Source organism: Podarcis filfolensis (assembly GCF_964270895.1).
Source record: "Podarcis filfolensis genome assembly, chromosome: 5".
NCBI classification, from domain to species: domain Eukaryota; kingdom Metazoa; phylum Chordata; class Lepidosauria; order Squamata; family Lacertidae; genus Podarcis; species Podarcis filfolensis.
The window spans coordinates 3,445,355-3,469,107 of record NC_139608.1 but is presented as its reverse complement, the minus strand read 5'-3'; the positions used below and the strand labels follow the sequence as shown (position 1 = coordinate 3,469,107).

Below are 23,753 nucleotides of genomic sequence, written 5' to 3'. Positions count from 1 at the left end.
AGGGTCCTCACCTGTGCTGGATCCTCAGGTGCAGGCACCAGCTGAGTCTGCTCTGGCTCCTGAGATGATGGAGGACCCATTGCCTGCAGGTGCTCCACTCCCGGCCCCGTCAGGGGAAGAGGAGGTTGCCTCTGGGTCCAGTAACCCTCCAGCCTCTCGTGAGCTGCAGAGGCTCCGGGCAGAGAGGCGGAGGGAACTAAGTTCCCGCAGGAGGAGTGCTCGCCTCTGGGCCAGGAGAGGCGAGTCACCTGTGGACCGGGGCCGCCCTATGCCTCGGGGCAGATAAAAGCCAGTCAGCCCCAGTCCTAGGTTGTGGGAGCAACATTGTTGCTAACCTGTTCCTGCCTGCGCCCTGTGTCCTGCTCTTCTGCCAGACTTCCTGACCCCACCCGACTCCCTGCCTTGGACCCTGCTTCAGCTTTGATGGACAGCCTCCTTACCGCACCATCAACCTCGGACTGGACTCAGACCTCGCCTCTCGGTTAGCCCCTGGGACCAGCACTTTCCCCTTCCTAAAAAGTAAGGGGAAATGTGTGTGCATCTTATGGAGTGAATGCAGGCTTCGCGTTGCTTTCGCTGAAGCCAGGAGAGCAAGAGGGATCAGTGCGCACCGATCCCTCTTGCTCTCCTGGCTTTGCTTCGCTGGAGAGGCACTGCACAGAGAGGGAGAGAATATCTTTTTTCTTGTTCTCCTCCTCTAAAACTAGGTGCGTCTTATGGTCGGGTGCATCTTATAGAGTGAAAAATACAGCACCCCCCATAGTCTATCACCGACTAGAATCTCCAGCCCATACCTCAGAACCCATTGAAACAATACAAAGGAGAAAGATAGGTAGGTAGATAAAAACAAATACTTAAACTTCCTTCATTGTGAACATGAGCATGCACCTGCTGGTTTGCTGCCAGGACAGGTTCAGGGCACTTGTGGTGATTCACAAAGTCCCAAACAACTTGGGGACAAAGTAGTTTAAGGACCTGACTTCTTATGCTCTACCTCGATCTCCAAGAACTTCTGCACCGATGAGGTTCAGCTGAACTTCACTGGGGCTGAGGCCCTGCCCTATAGAATTTGCTACCAGCAGAATCATAGAACTATAGAATTGTAGAGTTGGTCCAACACCTACAATGCAGGAAATTTTTTGCCCAACATGGGGCTCCAGCCCAGTACCCTGAGATTAATAGTCTGAGCTATCGATCCTTCAGCAGTAACTACCCAGGCCTGCTTTCAGGTAACTTCAGAAAACTGTACTATTGTTTGGACAGAGCACTGCAGTATGAATTACCCCTTTTACCCAATCAGTACTAATATAAAAAAAGAAGAAGCAAAAAGTCCCTGTGAAATATTCTCAGAGTCGAGAGTGGATTTCATGCTCTTTATTCAGCTCATAGTGGTGAGGAGGAATGGAAGTTCCCCCAAAGTATCTGCTTTATATATGTTATTTACACAATGGGCTGCACGTGATTGGCTAATTCCGGAATTCTCCTGTAGGCCAATCAGGTTGTGGATTCACTTCCATCTGGAGCTGGATTGGGTGGCTCCTGCAGACCAATCATACTGCTGCATTGTTCTAGGACCAATCAGACTGCTGCATTTTGGATCCTATTGTTCTAGGACAAATCAGACTGCTGCATTTAGGATCCTATTCAACTCAGTACATAACACCCTGCCTTTACATGTTGCCAGATTCAGGTCCTCTACTTGCTTATTTACCTACCCACCTGTCCTGCAGCCTTTCAGTCTTTCCCACCCCCTGAAAGGTGTCCTTTCGCAGCCTCCTGAGTCTGTGCAGCTGAACGATTCTGGAGGCGGGCGCAGCTGTGGCAGCAGAAAAATGCTGACTTGAAAAAAGGCCTCTGGCTGCTTCTCAGAACTGTGAACCTCAATCGCCGGGAGCTGCGAGAGCAGACAAACCACCTGGCTCTCTTGGCATGGGCATGACTAGGTGTCGCTGTGACGCCCAATCAGCATCCGAGGTATTGGTGGTCGGAAGTGGGGTTGTTCTGTTATACCGCAGGAAATTGCGCGCATTTCCTGCAAAGGGGTGAAGTGTGGCTGCTGGCGTGCCTGACTATGCAAATGTGGCCTTGTGTGCGTCTTGAGTGGGTGTGGAAATGAGATTCCCTGTGGGTCAGACAACGTGCTTTGCTTTTAGAAAGCAAGAAGGCATTGGAAGGTGAATCGTACTTTCTGGCTCCAATTCAAGGGGAATCATTTGTGGCTCCAATTCTGGCTCCAATTCAAGGGGAATTTCTGGCTCTAATTCAAGGGGAATCATAGAATCGTAGACTTAGAAGGGGCCACGAGAGTCATCTAGTCCAGCCCGCTGCAATGCAGGAATCTCAATTAAAGCAACCAGAACAGGTGGCCATCTAACCTCTGCTTAAAAAGCTCCAAGGAATGAGAGTCCACCACCTGAATATAATTCTCTGGACACATTCTCCGGACTTGTAAGGGTTTGTGGAGGAGGGATTCAAGCACATAACCCGGACATTTGGGTTTGCACAATTAAAGTGGAGTAAAGTTCTCTGTCTCCCTAGTGCAACAAAAGCACTTTTTAAAAGAAAGGAGTATAAAAACATAAAAAGAGCCTGCTGAATCGGGAAAATGGGTGACCGTCTAGTCCAGGATCCTGTTTTCACAGTGGTCAACCAGGTGTGCCAGTGGGAAACCAGGGAACTCTCCTCTCCTGCAGTTTCCAGGTACTGGTATCCCAAAGCGTTACTTTCTTCAGCCGTCACAGCTTTTAAAACACAATAACAAGGAAGAATTGAAACCACCGGTGACATACTGCTTGATAATTGTGGGGGGAAAGATCAAGGCAGTTAACAAACAGTAAGTGTAATGTCCATTGGTGTTATTAGCTAAACCACAAAATAGTATACAAAGAACTTAGAAATGTTACCTTGGCCACTGCGGAAGTACCCTACATACCACTGTATTGCAAGTAAACTAAACAGGGAATAAAAGCTATTGTTGGCTGTCCATGCCACCTGGAAACTACAGAAGGAGTTGCGTGCCAAGGCACCTGAGCCACAAAGTTCCTAGGAGAACAATAAAACACACTGACAGAAAGTATTTTGGTTCATGGGTTGAAATAGGACACAATTTAATTGATTGCAGATGTGAGCGGTTTGTCTTAGGCTATATCTTGACTCCTGCCCATCTGCAGGGAGTCCACGGAAGGGCAAACCACCGATAGGGGGTTCCCTATGACTTACATGAGATAGTGGCACCACCCTGAGGGGTCCCAGTAGGGGCTGTGACATGGCCCTAGCCCACGCCCAGGCTTCGGACAGTATGCACACCCCAGATCCCTTTAACAGGATACCCTTACTGAGGAGGGGAAGGCGAAGGCAATAACCTCCCCTCCAGCCAACCAAAGGCTTTCCCAATGCAATGCCGCCCACCGATAAAGCGGTGAGTGGACTTGTCCCAAAGTCCTCACAGTTGACTTTGAACCTCTGGCGTTGTTAACTCTTGGCTGAGTTTCGTTTCGCAAACGTACGGACCGGTCAGCTTAGGAGAGTGAGGAAAGCAAAGCAGGTACCGTATTTTTTGCTCCATAAGACTCACTTTTTCCCTCCTAAAAAGTAAGGGGAAATGTGTGTGCGTCTTATGGAGCGAATGGAGGCTGCGCAACTATCCCAGAAGCCAGAACAGCAAGAGGGATTGCTGCTTTCACTGTGCAGTGATCCCTCTTGCTGTTCTGGCTTCTGAGATTCAGAGTATTTTTTTTTCCCTCCTCCAAAAACTAGGTGCGTCTTGTGGTCTGGTGCGTCTTATAGAGCGAAAAATACGGTAATCGGCAACAGCACCCACCATCTCACTGCATCCCATTCTGGCCTCTGCAAAAAAGACCACAATCACCTTTGTCATTAAGCAACACCGATTGGAAAAGAAGCATGAAAAGGCTCACGATGGATTTTTGGAGATGGGTTTTTAAGAAGCAGATGAATGAGGTGAAGCCAAATGATCTCTGGAGGCTGACAATGGATCGCAGGATTGAATTCCACAGCGTGGAACCCGGATGGACAGAAACATTTCAGGAGCATGCTCATGGAAGGTAAAACAAAAGAACAAAGCTTCTACCAGATAGCTAATATTTTTGTAATGCGCAGGAACATAGAGAGCTGCCTTTTCCTGATTCAGAGCATTGGCTCATCTAGCACTCTGCTGTCTCCCCTGGCCGGCTGCGGTTCTCCAGGGTTCCATGTAGGGTTCTCTCTTGGCCCTAAATGGAATCGTGGAATACTAGAGTTGGAAGGGACCCCAAGTCATCTAGTCCAACCCCCTGCAATGCCATTGGGGATTGAAAGTGGGACATTCTGTGTGCGGACTCTCTTCTCCTGATCTAGGTCTCATCCCATATTGTGCTCCAGCACACCTGCAGAGTGAGCCCAGCTGGGAGTTTATTGTGGGATTGATAGTGCTTATGCACACAGAGAGCCAGTGTGGTGTAGTGGTTAAGAGCGGTAGACTCGTAATCTGGTGAACCGGGTTCGCTTCCCTGCTCCTCCACATACAGCCGCTGGGTGACCTTGGGCCAGTCACACTTCTCTGAAGTCTCTCAGCCCCACTCACCTCACAGAGTGTTTGTTGTGGGGGAGGAAGGGAAAGGAGAATGTTAGCCGCTTTGAGACTCCTTCGGGTAGTGATAAAGCGGGATATCAAATCCAAACTCTCTTTTGCAGCATCTGTATGATGTCAACATCTTCAAAATGCCAAGATATCTCTATCTATCTATCTATATCATCTATCTATCTATCTATCTATCTATCTATCTATCTATCTATCTATCATCTATCTATCTATCATCTATCTATCTATCTATCTATATCTATATCATCTATCTATCTATCATCTATCTATCTATCTATCTATCTATCTATCTATCTATCTATCATCTATCTATCTATCTATCTATCTATCTATCTATCTATCTATATCTATCATCTATATCATCTATCTATCTATCTATCTATCATCTATCTATCTATCTATCTATCTATCTATCTAATCTATCATCTCTATCTATCTATCTATCTATCATCTATCTATCTATCTATCATCTCTATCTATCATCTATCTATATCTATCATCTCGCTCTCTCTCTGAATTTCCTCTTCCCATGGAAAATCCATTAAGTAGAAATATCCCGTTATAATCTGCTGTGGAAGCTCATTAGCTCATGTGGGGGCAGTTTGTCTCATGTGATATGATGTTTTGGTGGATGTTCTCTCTATCACAACACCTTTGCTCTCCTTTCCTTCTCACCTGATATCAGGTGCCCAAGTGGGTATGGCTTGGGAAGAACCACTGGGAGGGGGAGTCACTGAGTACTTTAAAACCATTGTTCTCTATGGGCAATTAGCTGCAGGTTACAATGTACGATAAGCAAGGTCCATGCTTCAGGAGAGCCTCAACAGAAGTACCAAATTCTGCTTGCTCCCCGCCTCCCCCCATCTCTCTCCCTGCTAGATTTACCTGTTCCGGATGCCTCCACAGCTGGTCCTCACACCAAGTTCTTATCCTGTTCCACATGCAATGGGAGAGTTCTGAGAGGCGAGGACACGTCAAGATGAAGCCCTTGGGTCAACGGTGCCACGAATGCTCTCTGGACACGTACGAGGAGCCACAGTTCTCTGAGGACGACGTTGCCGACATCTTGAAAGACTTGATCCTCGACATCAGGGAGAGTTGCTATGCGGAGCAGGTTGACCGCAGTCAGCTCTCTAAGGTGGTCTGTCACGAGGGTGGTCCACATAAGCGCGAGTTTTGTGAAGGGTGCCAGCTGGGAATCCACAAAGGGCAACACGGGCGGTTGACGCAAGCAGAGCACCATGGGAAACCCCAAAGCACAGGGTATCCGGCGACCATTATACAGATAGAAACACCAACCCCATCATTCACAAGGTCCTCAGCCCCATCATTCACAGGATCTTCAGCCCCATCATTCACAAGGTCCTCAGTCCCTATACAGAGTTGCAATTGCTGCCTATGTTTTATAATTATAATCATAATTTTCATTGTCTGGTACTGGGGATAGCAGAACAGGCGGTATATTTAAACTGCAATGCAAATTCAGGCACCCACCCCTGTTGGCTTGGCCTGCCGTAACTTTATAAGCCCCGCTGCCTCCTGTACAAAAGCTGCCGAATGTCTGCAAAGGCTTTTCTGTATTCTGAAACTATTACGCCAGTGGCAAATTGTGACGGATCAGAACATCTCTGGTGGAAGATGTTTTGCCTTTTCTTCCCTTTTAATTCTTTGCTACTCAAATAGAATGTCGTTGAATCAATCAATTGGCCGTTGTGTGATCAGCTGCTCGTTAGAGGCAAATCAGAACACAGCTTTTATAGTAGTTAAAACACAGCAAACAAAGAGTCATAAAACATCTGAACATTCTCAAAACATAGACACCTTTCTACAAACATAAGGAAAGGTTACAGGTCATGAGAAGCAGCCGAGCAGCTGGATGGCAAAACCAATGGAAGCGAAGGCTCAGAAAAAGCTCAATATGGAGGCCAAATGGCCGAAATATTGGGAAAGACTGGAGCAAGAAGGAGATAAATTGAAATTGCAGAGTTTTGAGAAATTAAAGATTGACATTTGGAGAACAAAACACCCATTAGAAAGAGAGGGAACCTTCTTTTCTGAAGCCAAAATGACATGGACAAGGATTGACCAAATTTGGGTGACTAGCAGTATGGCGCCGAACATAAACAAAGTAGAAATCTGCCCAAAAACTTTCTCCGACCACAATGCAGTAAAGATGGTGATGAGGCAAACAACAACTGGTTCCTTCAGATGGAGAATGAATGACACCTTATTCAGAGATGAGGAGATTTGCAAGAAGGCCCAAAAAACTTTGAAAGACTACTTTGAAATCAACTTAAGGTCTAAAGTAGAAAAGAGAATAGTATGGGATGCAAGCAAAGCCGTGATGAGAGGGTTTTTGATTCAGCAAAGTACATTAAAGAAAAGAAAGCAAAACGAGAGGAAGGAGAGAATTTTGGAAAAGATAAAAGAAGGGGAAAAACAATTAAGATCGAAGCCAAAATCCCAAGAGATTTTAAGAGAAATTAAATTTCATCAAACACAATATATGGAACTGATGAATCAAGAATTAGAGTGGAAAATTAAACAAATGAGACAAAAGACTTTTGAATCTGCTGATAAATGTGGTAAGTTATTGGCTTGGCAAATAAAGAAGAGACAAAAACTCAACACGGTAACAAATATAGAGGTGGAAGGAAAGAATATAAGCAACCCAGCGGAAATTAGGAACTGTTTTCAGAACTACTTTAGACAACTCTACACACAAGGGCCGCAGAAAGAAATGGATATACAACAATTCCTCGAGAAAAATGGGCTGAAAAAGGTTTCGCAGGAAAGTAAAACAATTTTGAACCAGGAGATATCAGCACAAGAAATAGAAGATGCCATTCAAGGCATGACGCTGGGCAAATCCCCCGGGCCGGATGGACTGACTTCTAAATATTATAAAGTTTTGAAGGAAGGACTGATACAACCTTTGAAGGAAGTCTGTAATGAGATTATGGAGGGGAGAAGGGCACCTGATACGTGGAGTGAGGCTTATATCACACTTATACCAAAGACAGAGACTGAAAAGACTCAACTTAAAAACTACCGACCCATCTCGTTATTGAATGTGGATTATAAAATCTTTGCTGATATTTTAGCAAAGAGACTGAAAAGAGTTTTGATGGAGGAGATTCATGGGGACCAAGCGGGCTTTCTCCCGAAAAGGCATTTGTCGGACAATGTAAGGAATATAATTGACATTTTGGAAAAGTTGGAAGTGAATATAAACACTAAGGCGGTTTTGATTTTTGTGGACGCCGAGAAAGCCTTTGATAACATTTCTTGGAGTTTTATGTTGAAGAACCTCCGGGGGATGGGGGTAGGCCAAGGGTTTGAGAATGGTATAGGTGCAATATACTCTGAACAGAAAGCAAAATTAATTGTAAATAATGTGGTTACAGAAGAGTTCAAGATTGAAAAAGGGACACGTCAGGGGTGCCCTATCTCCCCACTACTTTTTATATCGGTCCTGGAGGTTTTGCTTAATATGATTAGGAGGGACCAGTTGGTTAAAGGGATTCAGGTCGGAGCTAAACAATATAAATTGAGAGCATTTGCAGATGATTTAGTACTTACATTGCAAGAGCCAGAAGCTAGCACGAAAAGAGTTTTGGAAATAATTCAAGAGTTTGGTCAAATGGCAGGATTTAAATTGAATAAGTCAAAGACAAAGGTTTTGGAGAAAAACTTGACACAGTTAGAAAAAGAAAGGTTTCAGAACGAGACAGGGTTGACTGTGGTTAAAAAAGTGAAATATTTGGGTATAAATATGACAGCTAAAAATGTGAATCTGTTTAAAGATAATTATGAAAAAACTTGGAGAGAAGTGAAAAAAGATTTGGAGATTTGGTCTAATTTAAAGCTTTCCTTGTTAGGCCGAATTGCAGTTATAAAAATGAATGTGTTGCCAAGAATGTTGTTTTTGTTCCAAGCATTGCAAATAATGGATAAAATGGATTGTTTCAAGAAGTGGCAAAAAGACATATCTAAATTTGTCTGGCAGGGCAAAAAGCCCAGAATTAAATTTAAGATATTAACGGACTCAAAGGAAAGAGGGGGGTTTGCCCTGCCAGACTTTAAATTGTACTATGAAGCGGCAGCTTTCTGCTGGCTGAAAGAATGGCTGCTTCTTGAAAACACAGACATTTTGGATCTGGAAGGTTTTAACAATATTTTTGGGTGGCATGCATATTTGTGGTATGACAAGGTTAAAGCACACAAAAGTTTTAAAAATCATATTGTCAGAAAAGCACTATTAAATGTCTGGGTTAGATATAAAGATTTGCTGGAAAATAAAACTCCAAGGTGGCTGTCGCCAATGGAAGCTAAGGCAGTTAAAAAGTTAAATATGGAGTCCAAGTGGCCAAGATACTGGGAAATTTTGGAAAAGGAAGGGGACAAACTGAGATTGCAGAGTTTTGAGAAATTAAAAGGGAAGGTGAGAGATTGGTTGCACTATCATCAAATAAATGAAGTGTTTAAACTGGACAGTAAAATTGGCTTCCAGGTGGAAAAATCAAAACTGGAGACAGAACTGTTAGAACCCAGTACTAAGAACTTGTCAAAAATGTACAATTTGCTGCTGAAATGGAATACACAAGATGAAACGGTTAAATCAGCCATGATTAAATGGGCTCAGGACATTGGTCATAATATTTTGTTTGCTGATTGGGAAAAGTTGTGGACCACCGGGATGAAATTTACGGCATGTAATGCCTTAAGAGAAAATATTATGAAAATGATATATAGGTGGTACATAACCCCAGTCAAGCTTGCAAAGATTTACCATTTGCCTGACAATAAATGTTGGAAATGTAAAGAAACTGAAGGTACATTTTTTCATCTTTGGTGGACTTGCCCGAAGATTAAGGCATTCTGGGAAATGATCTATAATGAACTTAAAAAGGTATTTAAATATACTTTCTCCAAGAAACCAGAGGCCTTTCTCTTGGGTATTGTCGGCCAAGGGGTGTTAGACGGATATAACTTTCTTTATGTATGCTACAACAGCAGCTAGAATACTCATTGCGAAGTACTGGAAGACGCAAGAGCTACCCACACTGGAAGAATGGCAGATGAAGGTGATAGACTATATGGGCTTGGCAGAAATGACGAGCAGAATCCGAAACCAGGGAAGAGAAGCAGCGCAAGAAGAATGGAAAAAATTCAAGGACTATTTAAAGAAATATCACAAAGTTAATGAAAGTTAGAATGATGTTGGACTGGAAAGTAAATGGTTACTATTAGCAATGGTTAAGACAAGGAGAATAAGGAAGACCAGTTTAAATCTAAATTAAAATAAGGGAAGATTTGCTGAGTAATCGATAAGAATTTGGAATACAGAAAAGGGAGGCATGAGGAAGTCGGGGAAGAAAGGTACAAGAAATTAGGATATGAAATGGTACATGTTTTTTTTGTTTTGTTTTTGTCTTTGTATGTTTATGTATGTTATGTCTATATGGAAAAAATTCTCGAATAAAAATAATTTTTTTTAAAAAAAGAGAAATTAAAGATAAAGTGCGAGATTGGCTTCATTATTATCAAATAAGAGAGGCCTATAATTTGGATAAAAAAATTGGCTTCCAGGTGGAAAAATCAAAATTGGAAACAGAATTGTTAGATCCCAAAACTAAGATACTTTCAAGAATGTATAATTTGCTGCTAAAATGGAATACGCAGGATGAAACGGTTAAATCTGCTATGATCAAATGGGCACAAGATATTGGTCACAACATTATGTTTGCTGACTGGGAACAGTTGTGGACCACCGGTATGAAATTTACGACATGTAATGCCTTAAGAGAGAATATTATGAAAATGATATATAGGTGGTACATGACACCAGTCAAGCTTGCAAAAATATATCATTTGCCCGATAATAAATGTTGGAAATGTAAAGAGAATGAAGGTACATTCTTTCACCTTTGGTGGACGTGCCCAAAGATTAAGGCTTTCTGGGAGATTATCTATAATGAAATGAAAAAGGTATTTAAATATACCTTCCTGAAGAAACCAGAGGCCTTTCTCCTGGGCATAGTCGGCCAATTGGTGCCAAAGAAGGACAGAACTTTTTTTATGTACGCAACAACAGCAGCAAGAATACTGATTGCAAAGTATTGGAAGACACAAGATTTACCCACCCTGGAAGAGTGGCAGATGAAGGTGATGGACTATATGGAATTGGCGGAAATGACTGGCAGAATCCGAGACCTGGGAGAAGAGTTGGTGGAAGAAGACTGGAAGAAATTTAAAGACTATCTGCAGAAACACTGTAAAATTAATGAATGTTAAAATGATGTTGGATTGAAAATAAGTGGCATTAGCAACAAAGTTAACAAGAGTATGCAAAATTGAATTGATAATGGATGAAAATATAGAGTTATAATATGTTAAGATACAGAGTTAAGATAAACAAAAGAGGGTAAGGATTTGCTGATTTGATTACTTAAATGGGAATACAAAAAGGGGAGGTGTGAGGAGGCCAAGGAAATAAGCTAATGAGTTAGGGTTACAAAAAATGGATTTGTTTTTATTCTTCTTTTTTCTTTTTCATGTATTTTTCTATTTTTTTGTATTTCTTTCTTTTTATATGACCTTTTTAAATTTATGTTTTTGTAAAACTTCAATAAATATCTTTTTTTAAAAAAAAAACAAAACCACTACAATAGTTTTAATAAATGCTGGGTCCCACCTGGATACAGGACTTGAATTAGTTTCCATGGTTTATTTAGCAAGTGGTCCTTCACCTGGGGAAACAACCTTTGAATTTCAGCAATTTTCTGGACATATTCTGTTAGTTTCTGTTTCCCACTGAGCAGCTGCGTGGAGTCACAGGACTCTGTTTACATTCCAGGGATTCCATACTATTGGAAGTCTCATGGGAAAGGAGACGGGGATGTGACATTAGTGGGTTTCCTGTTTCCTTTGTTCCTTCGTTCCTTTGTTCAGTTGCTCTATGCTCTCACAGAGAGAGGATGTATTTTTCTTTGCTCTCTGCGTAGCTTAGAAATAAAGCATAGCATGTAGCCAAACCTCTCGTCTCTTCCCTGTGCTGGGAACTCCGCTGGATAGAATGTGCCTGAGGCCTTATCAAAGGCTCAGGTCATTAAAGACATAGGGAGGCGATTCTGAAGGCTCGGCTTGGAGGAAGATGAGGCTTTATCAGCTTGGCCGAGCAGAGATTCCGACACATTCTCCAGACTGAAAGGGTTTGGAGAGACAGGGATTCAAGCCCATACCCAGGACGTTTAGTTTTGTGCAATTAAAATGAAGCAAGGTTCTCCGTCTCCCCAGGGCAACAAAAGCACGTTTTAAAATACAGGAGTATAAAAACATAAAAAAGAGCGTGCTGGATTGGGAAAATGGGTAACCCTCTAGTCCAGGATCCTGTTCTCACAGTAGTCAACCAGATCCCCCAATGGGAAACTAGGAAGCAGGAGTTGAGCTTCCCAGGGAACTCTCCTCTCCTGCACTTTCCAGGTATACAGTGGTACCTCGGGTCAAGAACTTAATTCATTCTGGAGGTCCGTTCGTAACCTGAAACTGTTCTTAAATTGAGATACCACTTTAGCTAATGGGGCCTCCTGCTTCCGCCGTGCTGCCGGAGCATGATTTCTGTTCTTATCCTGAAGCAAAGTTCTTAACCCGAGGTACTATTTCTGGGTTAGCGGAGTCTGTAACCTGAAGCGCCTGTAACCTGAAGCCTCTGTAACCCAAGGTACCACTGTACTGGTATCCGAAAGCATTACTTTCTTCAACCATCACAGCTCTGAAAACACAATAACAAGAAAGAATTGAAACCACCAGTGACATACTGCTTGATAATTTTTGGAGGAAGGATCAAGGCAGTTAGCAAACAGTAAGTGTAATGTTCATTGGAGCTATTAGCTAAAACACAAAATAGTATATGAAGAAGCTTTGAAATGTTACCTTGGCCACTACGGAAGTACGCTATATACTATTGTATTGCAAGTAAACTAAACAGGTAATAAAAGCTATTGTTGGCTATCCATGCCACCTGGAAACTACAGAAAGAGTTGTCCCAAAGTCCTCACAGTTGACTTTGAACCTCTGGTGTTGTTAACTCTTGGCTGAGTTTTGTTTCGCAAACGGTCAGCTTGTGAGAGTGAGGAAAGGAAAGCAGGAAATCACAAACGGCACCCACCTTCTCACTGCATCCCATTCTGGCATCTGCAAAAAAGACCACAATCACCTTTGTCATTAAGCAACACCGATCGGAAAAGAAACATGAATAGGCTCACGATGGATTTTTGGAGACGGGTTTTTAAGAAGCAGATGAATGAGGTGAAGCCAAATGATCTCTGGAGGCTGACAATGGATCGCAGGATTGAATTCCACAGTGTGGAACCTGGGTGGATGGAAACATTTCAGGAACATGCTCATGGAAGGTAAAACAAAAGAATAAAGCTTCTACCAGATAGCTAATATTTTTGTAATGCGCAGGAACATAGAGAGCTGCCTTTTCCTGAATCAAAGCATTGGTCCATCTAGTCCTGGGCTGTCTCCCCTGACTGACTGTGGTTCTCCAGGGTTCCATGTAGGGTTCTCCTGAGGTCCACTCTTCAGGAGAGCCTCAACAGAAGTACCTAATTCTGCTTGCTTCCCCTCCCATCATCTCCCCCTCTCTCCCTGCTAGATTTACCTGTTCCGGATGCTGGCACAGCTGGTCCTCATACCAAGTTCTTATCTTGTTCCACATGCAATGGGACAGTTCTGAGAGGCGAGGACACGTCAAGATGAAGCGCTTTGGTCAACGGTGCCACGAATGTTCTCTGGACACGTACGAAGAGCCACAGTTCTCTGAGGACGACGTTGCCGACATCTTGAAAGACTTGATCCTCGACATCAGGGAGAAGTGCTATGGGGAGCAGGTTGACCGCAGTCAGCTCTCTAAGGTGGTCTGTCACGAGGGTGGTCCACATAAGCGCGAGTTTTGTGAAGGGTGCCAGCTGGGAATCCACAAAGGGCAACACGGGCGGTTGAAGCAAGCAGAGCACCATGGGAAACCCCAAAGCACAGGGTATCCGGCGACCATTATACAGATAGAAACACCAAGCCCATCATTTACAGGGTCCTCAACCCCATCATTCACAAGGTCCTCAGCTCCATCATTCCCCTGGTCTTCAGCCCCATCATTCACAAGGCCCTCAGCCCCATCATTCACAGGGTCTTCAGCCCCATCATTCCCCTGGTCCTCAGCCCCATCATTCCCAAGGCCCTCAGCCCCATCAATCACAGGGTCTTTGCCCCCATCTTCCACAGGGTCCTTGGCCCCATCCTCCACAGGGTCCTCAGCCCCAACACAGGGTTGCAATTACTGTCTTTGGTCTATAATTCTAATTATAGCAGTATTTATAATTTCAATTATAATTTTCATTGCCTATATGCTTTCTTTCATTACCTAACTGGTTCCGGTGATAGCAGAGCAGGCAGGGGATTTAAACTGCAATGCAAATTCAGGCACCCACCCTTGCTGGCTTGGCCTGTCGTGACTTTAGAAGCCCTGTCGCCTCCTGTACAAAAGCTGTCGAATGTCTGAATATGCCTTTCTGTATTCTGAATCTATTACACCAGTGGCAAATTGTGACGGTGTAAGATTTGCCTTTTCTTCCCTTTTATTTCTTTGCTACTCGAATAGAATGTCGTTCAATCAATCAATCAATCAATCAAGTATACCGTTGTGTGATCAGCTGCTAGTTGTGGGATCAGCAAATCAGAACACAGCTTTTATAGTAGTTCAAACAAAGAGTCATAAAACATCTGAACATTCTTAAAACATAAACACCCTTCTACATACATCAGGAAAGGTTACGGGTCATGAGAAGTAACTGAGCAGCTGGTTGGCAAGGCTGTGCTATTGCAATGATTTTAATAAATGCTGGGTCCCTCTTGGATACGGGACTTGAATTCACTTCCGTGGTTTATTTAGCAGGTGGTCCCTCACCTGGGGAATTAACAAGTTGATATAGAAGTGAATTCTTTTGCAGGTGGAGTGGATGGCCACCCCCCAATTTTTTTTTAATTGCCACCCACGTAATACAGTGTCCGACAGATAGAATTTGAACAGGTGAACTTTCCCCATAATTGCATTCCCATACTAGAAAAAGCTTAACCTTTGAATTTCAGCAAATTCAAAGGTCTTCTTTCATGTGTTGACCATCAACATCTTTGTACATCTTAACAGCTCTCCGCCCATCCCCCCCCGCCGTCCGACGATGCCCTGGTCTGGCAGACAAGCTTAAACTGCATTTTTCTATTTTACACTGCAACACTCTCTCTCCCCCAGGTGAAGACTTCAAGCATTTAGTAATTCCTAGCATTTACTAACTCTAACTATGGGTGCCCCAAAACTGTACAGCATTGTACTGCAAGTTAACTATCCAGTGAATTATTAAGGAGTCACTGGTTTCTACCTTCTAAGCCTCTTTGCAAAGTTTTCCCATGTTGCATTTGCCATTGGGTTGGGGGCAGCAATGGCAAACTTGTTTCTGTTTTAAGATTTTAAACTAAGAACATATTTTGTTTTAATGTGGCTGCATATCTCTGCTACCATCTGATTTTATTATTTGTTACCTGTTCTGTTTGATCTTAAAAAGAGAGGTCTGTTGTTATTTCTCTCTGAGGTATTACTTGTTCCTGGAAATTTTAAGACATTGAAGGATTGGGTAAGAGAAAACTGTTTCAAATTAATAAAATAAATTGCAAAAGAAAAAAACCCTCTCAGATCCTGTGTATTTGTTAAGGATACTTCCAAAATACCTAATGTTGATGATAGTAGTGCTAGCAATGGAAGTCAAATCGGTAACTCCCCTCTCTCTCCCCAGCAAAAAGGGTTTGTGCAACAGGATTTATTTATTTCATAAAATTTATAATATGCTTGATTGGGGAAAAAAGCTTCATAGGGGTTTACAAAAAGAATAAAGCAATGAAATTATCAATAAGAGAAATTAACAACAATAATTTAAGACTTTTGAAAAATTAAAATAGCAATAGACTAAAAACAGATTGAAACTTGCATAATCGTTCTAAACATCTGGGTAGGCTTACCTAAACAAAATGAGCTTCTTATATGCAGATTTGGAACACAGGGCATTTAACTACTTATGGAAATAATCAATATATATAGAAATTCTTAGCTGGCCAGAAATAGAGTTGACCCGAGGAATAATAATAACAGCATAATGAGATTGCGATTGAATTAAATTGGCTGTTGGGGTCCCTCGAACCCCATAACTGTGACTGGGAAGAAAAGAGAGGAGAAAATAAAGGAAGGCATGTTAGCACGTAAGAAAAATTCCAAAGTCCATATTAGGGCAATACCTTTATCAGGCTAATGCCGCACCCCAAAGTTGTTGTGTTTTTTTATTTAAAAAAGTGCAAGCTTTAGAGTTCTTCAGAATTCTCCATCTAGCCTGATGAAGAGTTCTGAAGAACTCAAAAGCTTGCATACTATTTTCTAGCCCAGGCGTGCCCTGTGTTAGCCGATGGTCATGAACTCAGCTGCCACCTTTGTGAATGGGAAGAAAGCATCAGGGGGCAGGGAGAACAGCACATTTTGGTTGCCCTTCTTAAGTTTCCGCGTGCTATACAGAGGGAGGATTAGCAAAAGCATGGAAACTGGTTTAGTAAGATCTTGCCCAAGCATGTCTTGTGTTAGCCGATGGTTTTGAACTCAGCTGCTGCCTTTGTGAAGGGGCAACGCGGAGCCATCGTTGGCGTTCGCAAACACACAGGCCTGACTTGCTCTCTCTGGCAATTCAAAGCTTCGACATTAGGTCTCTAGGGGAATATCAAAGGAAGAGCAAGAGACTCTGGAGGGTTAATGATATTGTGAGATATAAACGCTGGTCCCCAGGACTTGGGTCCTGGAACCCTTTGAAATAATAATGTCTGGGCAAAGTTGATGAAGCAGCAATATTTTATCGAAAATAAACACTTGCAAGTGGGTGTCCTGAAAAGGCAGGCATGCCATTCCTTATCAAAAACATGAATATATAAACCCTTTCCCCTAATGCAAGTCCCTCCTTCGTTGCCTACAAGGAAGGGGCGTTCAAAGTTCACACCTATCGCATCCGTCTATTGCAATGTAAAATCCAACCTCCTACTCCCTCTTTCATCCCCAAAGCCCCTTATTTGGTTAGTTTTTCCTGTTCCCCAAAGCCCCTTATTTGGCCAAGCCTTTCCCCCCTTACATACTGTTTTTAGCAATAAAGCTACTGGTATGTTCCTTTATTTCACCAAAGTGTGTAACACCAGTTTCAACTACAGTGGTACCTCGGGTTACAGACGCTTCAGGTTACAGACGCTTCAGGTTCATAGCTGTCAACCTTCCCTTTTTTTGCGGGAAATTCTCTTATTCCAGCGCCGTTTCCCACTACTTCCCACTGCTATCCCGGATTGTTAGATATCCCGTAGACTGTCCCTGGGACAGGTGAGGCTGCTGATCCCTTATTTTCAAATCTGATAGTTGACAGTTATGTTCAGGTTACAGACTCCGCTAACCCAGAAATAGTACCTTGGGTTAAGAACTTTGCTACAGGATGAGAACAGAAATTGTATGGCAGCGGCGGGAGGCCCCATTAGCTAAAGTGGTACTGTTATGTACTGAAGTTCTCACCCTGGGCCAGCAGGGGGATACTGTAGATAGTTATGCAAATGAACGATCGAAAGTGACGTTCAGTGATTGGATAGTTTTTATGCAAATGAAGGATCGAAAGTGACGTTCAGTGATTGGATAGTTTTAGAAAGTTGCTACAGTAATGTTGTACTGGAGCTCTATATAAGCAGGCTGGCTGAGCTCCTCAGTTCAGTTCTGTTCTGGCCTCTGAATAAAGAAGAGCTGTTTGAAGAATCGCTCTGTCGTCTGATATATTCACCCACAACTTAACAGGTACCTCAGGTTAAGAACGGTTTCAGGTTAAGAATGGAGCTTCAGAACAAATTAAGTTCTTAACCCGAGGTACCTCTGTACCTGTTTTGCAAAAAGCCCCTGGCCACAGTTGCCAAAGATATTCTAATTATTCAGAATCTTGCAACAACTTGGTTCTCTCAAAAAGCCTCATTTTTTCTAAATAAACATGACCACAGCTAGTTTGAAATATGCTAGCAACAGCCACCCACACCCTGGCTGCAATATTCCTATAGGCTTACACACCTCAGTTGCAATTTTCTTATAGCCCTATGATTTTTATGATTGATAAAAGCATTTTTCTCTTCTGCAGGAGCAAACTGAAAAGACAACATTTACATTTCTCACAATATAGACTCACAGCCCTGGAAGGGTCCCACCAATATAATCCAGACCAACCCCCACTCCCATAACAATATATAGTGGACTATCAGCCTCGTATCCTGCCATTGCTCAGGAATTCTGAGAAATCAGTGCAGTTTTGAAATCAGTGGTTAAATTCAGCACCATTTTGAAAGGCTCCAACCGCCATCTTGATTAAAAATGGAGTCCAATTGTAACCGACCATAGACAAAGCCTGTTCCTCGATCTCAGGAACCAATGTTTGCTTGCAATATCTATGCTCCACAAGTTACAGGAAGCCCCAGCTGATGGAAGCATCAAGGTAAGGAGAGCAAACTGCGTGGAAAACACTTACCATATTTTTCGCTCTATAGGACGCACTTTTCCCCCTTCAAAAATGAAGGAGAAATGTGTGTGCGTCCTATGGAGTGAATGCAGGCTCCTTGGCTTCAGCGATAGCAACGCGAAGCCTCCAAAGCGCAGAGGGAGCGCTCCCTCCGTGCTCCGGAGGCTACGCGTTGCTTTCGCTGAAGCCTGGAGAGCGAGAGGGGTTGGTGCGCAACGACCCCTCTCGCTCTCCAGGCTTCGGGGATAGCCGCCTGAAGCCTTTGGAGCGCAGCGGGAACTTGCGCTGTGCTCCGCAGGCTTCGGGTTCCTTTTGCTGAAGCCGGGAGAGCAAGACTCTCCTGGCTTCAGCAGAGAGGGAGAGCTGTGCAGCGCCCCTTCAGCCAAGCGGGAGGAGAAATGGAAGGGGCTCCGTTTCTCCTGCCGCTTCGCTGAAGGGGCGCTGAGCAGAGAGGGGGAGAATTTTTTTTCTTGTTCTCCCCCTCTAAAACAAGGTGCGTCCTATGGTTGGGTGCGTCCTATAGAGCGAAACATACGGTAGTTATTTGATTATTTCATTAAAACAGACGAAAAAGGGCACAGTGAGGTCATTGTGTGCTAGGAGCCAAATCCTGCAAGTACTTATAACTCAGGAGCCAAAGGGGTAGGAAATCTGTAGAAACAACGTGTTCAGCGCTACCCTAGCAGGGAAGCCTAAGGGGCCATAGTGAAGTATTGCTACAAAAGGTATTGCCCCAAAGCCATCAGAGTTGGCTTTCAACTTCTGATGCTGTTTGTTAAGAAACTCTTCCTGGTAAGTCTCACTTCAGTTTCGTTTCTCAAAGGTTTGGGCTGGGCAACTTGTGTGAGAGAGGAAATAGAAAGCTGGCAAGAAGGTGAACCACCCACTGTTTCACTGGACTCCGATACGGGCCTCTGAAAAAACAAAATAGGCTTTATATTAAGCAGGACCGATCCCAAAATATACACGAAGAGGATGAACATGGACTTTTGGAGAGCGGTTTTCAAGGAGCAAATTGAAGCAGTGAAACCGAGAGATTTCTGGAGACTAACAATGGATCAGAGCCTTGACTTCCATAATGTGGCATCTCCATGGAGGAAATCGCTGCAGGAACACGCTCACGGAAGGTAAAACATCAGCTGCTACTGCATACCCAATAATTTTGCAATGCACAGAGCCATAAAAAGCTGCCTTTTGCTGTGTCAGATGCTCAGTACTGCCTACCCTGACTGACAGCGATTCTCCAGCAGGCAGGGCCAAACGTGGCCCTTCAGCTGTTTTGGGACTACAGTTCCCATCATCCCTGACCACTGGTTAGTTAGGGATGATGGGAGTTGTAGTCCCAAAACAGCTGGAGGGCCAAGTTTGGCCATGCCTGCGTCCAGGGTTTCATTCAGGGCTCTCTCCTAGCCCTACCTAGAGTTGTCATTGGGGTCTGATCCTGATCTCTTCTCCTGAGCTACAGCTCTTCCCATAATGTGCTCCGGCACACCAGTGGCTTCAACGATCTGCTGGGGTTCCCTCAGACAGGGGGTTATTGTGAGATGGGTAGCAGCTGTGCACACAAAACTTTTTGCCGCTACACCTTTACTGCACCTGAGTCAAACCTTGCCAGTTTGTTTTCAGTAGTATAGTAATAATAATAATAATAATAATAATAATAATAATAATAATAATAATTTATTATTTATACACCGCCATCTGGCTGAGTTTCCCCAGCCACTCTGGGCGGCTCCCAATCAAGTGTTAAAAACAGTACAGCGTTAAATATTAAAAACTTCCCTGAACAGGGCTGCCTTCAGATGTCTTTTAAAGAGAGGATAGCTGCTTATTTCCTTCACATCTGAAGGGAGCGTGTTCCACGGGGTGGGTGCCACCACTGAGAAGACCCTCTGTCTGGTTCCCTGCAACCTCACTTCTCGCAATGAGGGAACTGCCAGAAGGCCCTCGGCGCTGGATCTCAGTGTCCAGGCTGAATGATGGGGGTGGAGACGCTCCTTCAGGTCTACTGGGCTGAGGCCGTTTAGGGCTTTCAAGGTCAGCACCAACACTTTGAATTGTGCTCGGAAACGTACTGGGAGCCAATGCAGATCTCTCAGGACCGGTGTTATGTGGTCCCAGCGACCACTCCCAGTCACCAGTCTAGCTGCCGCATTCTGGATTAATTGCAGTTTCTGCTATAGTATAGTATAGTATAGTATAGTATAGTATAGTATAGTATAGTATAGTACAGTACAGTACCAAAATAATTTCGGGGGGTATATACAACCAGAAACAGTATCTATGCCTCTCTTCAAGAGCATTGGCTATTCTTCTACAGTTCTCCATGACATATTGTGTTGCACAGGGATTTTCAACTCTGACAAATACGAAAGATCAGAAAAGAGAAAGGTTTCTTTGTGTTGATGAAGAGATGGGTATTTATTTGTCTCAAATGAGACCTGAGATTACCTGGCAAAAGCAAGCTCACACCTCTAATTGAGTTTGTATACATATTTAAGATACACATATAAGAGGCTTGTTTATTTATAATTATATCTGCGAGATGATTCATGTTCTTCTGTAGCTGCATTGTTTTAAACTTTCTGGGTGTCCCATAGTCAAGTAGATGTGTTTTGTTCTATAAATCAAGCACTTCTAGAAGTTGTTTCTTTGTGCTTTCTTATCAATGAAAAATTCAGTCCAGCACAAGCAAATTTGTATTCTGAAAGTGTGGCCCAGGGGAAAAAAAAACCTTCGAGAACCAGTACAACAGCTCCCTCTCTTGAAAGCAGGGCAGAAGGGAGCTCTGGGATTTCATGTGACTCCAGGCTCATACACAGTTTCTTTTGACTCGTTTTCTGAGCATAAAGGTAAAGGGACCCCTGACCATTAGGTCCAGTTGTAGCCGACTCTGGGGTTGCGGCGCTCATCTCGCTTTATTGACCGAGGGAGCTGGCGTACAGTTTCTGGATCATGTGGCCAGCAGGACTAAGCCACTTCTGGCGAACCAGAGCAGCGCACGGAAACGCCGTTTACCTTCCCGCCGGAGCGGTACCTATTTATCTACTTGCACTTTGACGTGCTTTCGAACTGCTAGGTTGGCAGGAGCAGGGACCCAGCAACGGGAGCTCACTCCGTTGCAGGGATTCGAACCACCAACCTTCTGATCGGCAAGTCCTAGGCTCTGTGGTTTAACCCACAGCGCCACCCGCATCCCAGTTTCTGAGCATATTGTGTACTGATTAGTCCCCCCAAGTCCGAGACCATTTCTTATGGTTCCACGGCGGTACCTTGCGAAAGCACGATCCTACCCACTGAACTGCAGCTCAGTTAAACAAAACCTCTTTGGGTTTTCCACCTGTCTTCTAAGATCTGATTCAGTGGTAAGATTGGATTTTTGCAAGGCACAGCTGCAGAACAGCAAGGAAAGCTCTCGGGCCCAAGTGTGGATGAGCCCTTTGTTATGTACTGAGCTGAATCCTAGAACAATAGGGTCCAGAATGCAGCAGTCTGATTGGTCAGTAGGAGCCACCCAATCCAGCTCCAGGTGGAAGTTGAAATATACTCAGAGTTGAGAGTGGATTTCATGCTCTTTATTCAGCTCATAGTGGTGAGGAGGAATGGAAGTTCCCCCAGAATGTCTGCTTTATATCCATTATTTACACAATCGGCCCCACGTGATTGGCTAATTCCGGGATTCTCCTGTAGGCCAATCAGGTTGCGTATTTACTTCCACCTGGAGCTGGATTGGGTGGTTCCTGTGGACCAATCAGACTGCTTCATTCTGGATCCTATTGTTCTAGGACCAATCAGACTGCTGCATTCTGGATCCTAGTGTTCTAGGACCAATCAGACTGCTGCATTCTGAATCCTATTGTTCTAGAACCAATCAGACTGCTGCATTCTGAATCCTATTGTTCTAGAACCAATCAGATTGCTGCATTTTGGATCCTATTCAACTCAGTACATAACAGAAGTGAATCAGTGACCTGATTGGCCTGCAGGAGCAGCCAATCAGGCTCCTGGATGACGTGAATCCGCAACCTGATTGGCCTACAGGAACAGCCTGGAATTAGCCAATCACGCGGGGCCCATTGTGTAAATAATGTATATATAGATAGACGTTTTGGGGGAAGTTTCACTCATTGCTACTATGAACTGAATAAGGAGCATGTAATTCACATTCGACTCCGAGTATATTTCACCTCTGCTAACTGGGATCGTCCATCTGGGGTTATCAACTGCAGGTTCAAAGTATCAAAAGGAGGCACTTTCTCCAGGATAACCCCAAAGAGAAGTCTCTAAACCTGTTGCTGTTCTTCTCCATTCCTCCCACCTTTGTCTCTTTTAGCTTTACATGTTCACGATGCTACCACAGCTGGTCCTCACATCAAGTTGTCATCTTGTTCCATATGCACCTGGAGCGATATGGGAATCAAGGGTCGGTCAGGATGAGGACCTTTAGGCAGCGATGCTACCAGTGCTCTTCAGACAAGTACGAAGAGCCACAGTTCAGCGAGGAGGATGTTGTCCATAGCGTTGAGTGCTTGATCTTCAGCATCAGAAAGAAATGCTACGGGGAACACTTAGATGACAGCAGACTCTTTGAGGTGGTACATGAGAACAGGGGCCCGCATAAGCATGAGCATTGTGAAGCTTGTCACCTGGGAATACACAATGCACATTATAGGGGGTCTAGAGGTTCTGGTCATCATAGGGAGCCCCAAAAACCAACATATCTCCCGGCCAGTCTGCAGGAGAGTAAGGCAAGCTCAACCACTTACAGCTCCTTGGCAACACTAAACTATGAAGCATTTGCAAACCACGCTGACCCCAGTTTTTGCCGGGAATGTTGCTCTTGTTTCATTGCTCTTGTGATTGTGATTGTTGTATTCCTTGTCTACTGGAATAAGAATAAATACCTGTGATTTCTGCACCGCAGGGGGTTGGACTAGATGACTTTAGGGATCCCTTCCAACTCTACAATTCTATGAAAAACCCAACGGCACATTACCAGAAGGTGTTCTCAAGAAGACTCAGGGGACCTTTGGCAGGGAAAACAATGAATTCTACCTGGTGGCAGTGGAAAGATCACAGGAAGGGAAGGGCAAATGCTGTGTTTGGCCTGGTCTCCCTTCCTTAAATGGGTCTGGGTGTACCTGGGGCAAATGATAATCTAATCTGTTGTTGGGATGGCATACAAAGGATGAGCAAATTAAATCTGTGATGATAGATTGGGCAAGAGATGTGGGACATAACATAATGTTTGAAGATTGGGAGAGGTTATGGTGGAAAGGGGTCACGTTCACTGCTTGTATGGTGTTAAAGGAAAATATTATGAAAATGATGTATAGATGGTACTTAACCCCTGTAAAATTGGCAAAGATATATCATAATAGTGATAATTTATGCTGGAAATGGAAAGAAAAAGAAGGTACGTTTTATCATATGTGGTGGACCTTCCCCAAGGTGAAAGACTTCTGGGATAAGATTTATAATGAATTGAAAAAGATGTTGAAATATACGTTTATTAAGAAACCAGAGGTCTT

At 43.7% G+C, this 23,753-nt stretch overlaps 2 protein-coding genes across 2 annotated transcripts; both read left to right on the top strand.

Moving 5' to 3' along the window:
• Positions 1-3,788: 3,788 nt before the first annotated feature.
• Positions 3,789-6,488, top strand: LOC310762255 (receptor-transporting protein 2-like). The gene is made up of 2 exons (XM_083612990.1): positions 3,789-4,064; positions 5,480-6,488. Exons 1-2 carry the CDS (start codon positions 3,904-3,906, stop codon positions 6,045-6,047), a joined length of 729 nt encoding a protein of 242 aa, XP_083469116.1. The 5' UTR covers positions 3,789-3,903; the 3' UTR covers positions 6,048-6,488.
• A 5,369-nt stretch (positions 6,489-11,857) lies between these two features.
• Positions 11,858-15,455, top strand: LOC310762244 (receptor-transporting protein 2-like). Its single transcript, XM_083612973.1, has 2 exons — positions 11,858-13,014; positions 13,263-15,455. The coding sequence occupies exons 1-2, from the start codon at positions 12,854-12,856 to the stop codon at positions 14,029-14,031; spliced, it is 930 nt and encodes a 309-aa protein (XP_083469099.1). The 5' UTR covers positions 11,858-12,853; the 3' UTR covers positions 14,032-15,455.
• Positions 15,456-23,753: the final 8,298 nt, after the last annotated feature.

Coding starts and splice junctions, on each gene's coding strand:
- LOC310762244 (XM_083612973.1), top strand. CDS start 12,854: ATGAATAGGCTCACGATGGATTTTTGGAGACGGGTTTTTAAGAAGCAG. Junction 13,015..13,262: donor CAGGAACATGCTCATGGAAG/GTAAAACAAAAG, acceptor TCTCCCTGCTAG/ATTTACCTGTTCCGGATGCT.
- LOC310762255 (XM_083612990.1), top strand. CDS start 3,904: ATGAAAAGGCTCACGATGGATTTTTGGAGATGGGTTTTTAAGAAGCAG. Junction 4,065..5,479: donor CAGGAGCATGCTCATGGAAG/GTAAAACAAAAG, acceptor TCTCCCTGCTAG/ATTTACCTGTTCCGGATGCC.